General features: G+C 40.3%; 1 protein-coding gene across 1 annotated transcript; it reads right to left on the reverse strand.

Annotated features, from left to right (window-relative positions):
- Positions 1–510: 510 nt before the first annotated feature.
- Positions 511–2,515, reverse strand: LOC147452289 (uncharacterized). The gene is made up of 5 exons (XM_086518914.1): positions 1,875–2,515; positions 1,614–1,772; positions 1,382–1,506; positions 1,182–1,310; positions 511–1,103 (listed from the first exon to the last, which is right to left on the reverse strand). Exons 1-5 carry the CDS (start codon positions 1,875–1,877, stop codon positions 824–826), a joined length of 696 nt encoding a protein of 231 aa, XP_086375040.1. The 5' UTR covers positions 1,878–2,515; the 3' UTR covers positions 511–823.
- Positions 2,516–2,867: the final 352 nt, after the last annotated feature.

Raw genomic sequence — 2,867 nt, forward strand, 5'->3', positions numbered from 1 at the left:
CATGAATACTACTGCCTTGTACAAAACCTTCTCCTTAGCACAGTCTTTAAGTGAGCTCATAAAAGAAAGACTCATTCTGTCACTCTTTATTTTTGTTTGTGTGGCCTTTATTGCTGCTTGCTTGGCGATGTTGAAGACTCAATCTGTTACTCTTTATTTTTGCTTGTGTAGCCTTTATTGCTGCTTGCTTGGCGATCTTGAAAGAGAAAACGGATGTGTGTGGAGCAAGGAATGCATGCGGAGCCGTGTGTGTGCCAATTGCTTCTCTCTCTCTCTCTCTCTCTCTCTCTCTCTCTCTCTCTCTCTCTCTCTCTCTCTCTCTCTCTGCGGAGTCGACGGGACGCATTTCATGCGCTTTTTTTAAACAATCTTTTATCACTTTCTGTGTACACCATCGATTTTCCATCCAATCAAAGAAGCCAAGTGGCACTACTCTCCTTGATCATTTCTCCAAATCGATCTTAGATAATCAAGGTAAAAACATCACTTGCAAAACTAGTATAAAAGCCAAATCATAATTTTTTTCTCAACACAATACCCCCTATACCTCCATTGTTCTAACATGACAATTTTCCAAATCTAAAAGCTCTTTTCTGAGAACTCGATGCGATGTATAAGCTCCAAAATACTGCAAAACTCTGAAAGCACAAAATATCACTTTCTTATTTAAATACCACACCGACACCACAACAGTGTAGAGAAGAACTACACATACCTCTTCAAGGGGGTAATATACCGATCAATTGCTTGCAAGGCAAGAGAGTCAAAGAACAAAATTGCACTCTCGTCCTTTTGTAAGCGAGACACATGCCGTGCATGACAATTAAAAAAAAAAACAAGCATCCAATGGCCTTTGCCAAAAGACAGTTTCACAATATATGTAATAGATGAGGTAAACACATATGAATAAATCATACATTAGTTGCATCTCATACTCATCCACAATCGGAAAAAAAGTGAACATACGGTTGGAAAGGTCAACTCTGCCAAAGTAGTTTTGCATTGCCCTCTTGCTAGGCAAGGTTTGAACAAAAGACAACCACAACCTATCAATGAACCAAACATGATTGAGCGCCTCCTCTTCAAAAATATGCTCCATCCACCTACAAGGTCATGGCCTTATTATGCTACATATTCGTAAACCATTCAATCAAAAATCAACTCTACCAAGCAACACTTACATGACAAAGAAATTGAGTGCACGTGAACTTGCCCTCTTGCTTGTAATATCACTTGCAAGTTTAGCACCATATGTTATCTCAAGTCCATATCTTGATGAGCACAATTGGATGGGGATACCCTTAGGAGACCTATTAAGCATAGGTCACTCATTACATACTATGTCAAAAAGGGAACGAGCCTTATATGGAAGAGGGCATACCGTGGCGTGTTTGAGCCCATCAAGAGGTCATGCGCATAAATACTCCCACTTGGGGAAGAAATGTCTATATGTGTTTGGACTTTGCCTTTACCATGTTTCATTGGCGACATGATCACCTCAATTTGCTTAATGGAATAGAAAGAAAACAAAACAAAAATGTTAAAGATTGAAAATAAAGCCGTGTCAGGCTATGGGTACAAAGGAATAAAACATCCAATACTTAGCAGATTACCAGAGATATGGTTTGGGGACATTCCTCATCCTCCATTTGTGATGTATATTCATCTTCACTCTCCATACTCTTAGTAGGTGAGAGAGCATTATCCTCGTGTTCTAAATCCATATCCTTTTCTTCTTCTTCCTCGTGTTTGTTATTCTTGTATTTTCTTGACTAGAGAGACATTTAAGCATGCAAACAATCTTAAAACTTAGAATTTCATACATAAGATAAAATTTAGAAAGCATTGAAGCAAAGAATGAGAGTATCTCTTACCATCCTCTCTGTCTTTTTTCAATATTTGTTTTCATCTTCGCAACTTGAGTTGGGATGTCACTCTCCCACTTTGTCATTTCCTCTTGCACATGGTTCGCAAACCATTCTTCATATGGCATCTTTTGAAAGGAAGAGCTTAAGCCCCATCTCTTCTCACCATTTGCATTGAGATATTTTAAATGCTTCTTTCGGGCAAGTTTTATGCGAGTCTCGATGCTTTGAAACCGCATTTTGGCTTGCCTATGGGACCGTGATCCATTAGCCAATTCGGCTTTTGACTAACCTTTGATCTCCCTGCGGCTCTACAAGGAACGTCAACGATCATACCATGACGCTCTTTGATATGATGGATAAGGTCAACGCGTTTCTCCCATGCTCTATTCCACTTTGGACATGTTTCGTCTGCTCAACAATAGGGGACAAGCGCCCCCATCTCTTTCCCTAAACTCCTCAATGAAGAGTTGCTTTGCCTAAACATTAATAGAGATTCTCTTCTCCTACTCTCTCTCTCTCTCTCTCTCTCTCTCTCTCTCTCTCTCTCTCTTTTTCCGCTCCCATATCCAATATATATACAAAACCAAAAAAGGATCAATTTAATCACATCATCATTCACAAAGTTTCTTCTCTCAAAAAATGTAGATTGAAGAAGAGGTATGTCGATCATACCATGATCTCCATTTCGTATGCATCATTATCTCGTTGTGAACGCGAAGAGGAAGACTCGCCTCTCCTCTTGATGAGGCTCGCTTTGCTTTACAAATGCGGTGTGATGTCTCCTTTGGTGCCATCTTCATAGCTTCAATCTTTGCGGGCACTAATGCTTTTTTAATCCGGAGCTCGAGTGAGACCATCTTAGAGCTTTGCGAGGTGTCATCCGATGCAATTTGAAGAATCTTGTAAAGCATGTTTTAGGTTGACAACGGCTTCAATGCAATATGCTCTCCACCAGCTCCCTCTCGCGCGACCCTCTCACAGCACGTGACCCTCCTCTTG

Source organism: Adiantum capillus-veneris, chromosome 8 (genome assembly GCF_014529385.1).
Source record: "Adiantum capillus-veneris isolate H3 chromosome 8, ASM1452938v2, whole genome shotgun sequence".
Classification (NCBI taxonomy): domain Eukaryota; kingdom Viridiplantae; phylum Streptophyta; class Polypodiopsida; order Polypodiales; family Pteridaceae; genus Adiantum; species Adiantum capillus-veneris.

Bases quoted from the DNA above. Each gene is read 5' to 3' on its own strand.
- LOC147452289 (XM_086518914.1), bottom strand. The intron at 1,507-1,613 runs GTAATCTGCTAA...TATTCCATTAAG, and splicing joins GTCCCCAAACCATATCTCTG to CAAATTGAGGTGATCATGTC. The intron at 1,311-1,381 runs GTATGCCCTCTT...TATGCTTAATAG, and splicing joins ATGGGCTCAAACACGCCACG to GTCTCCTAAGGGTATCCCCA.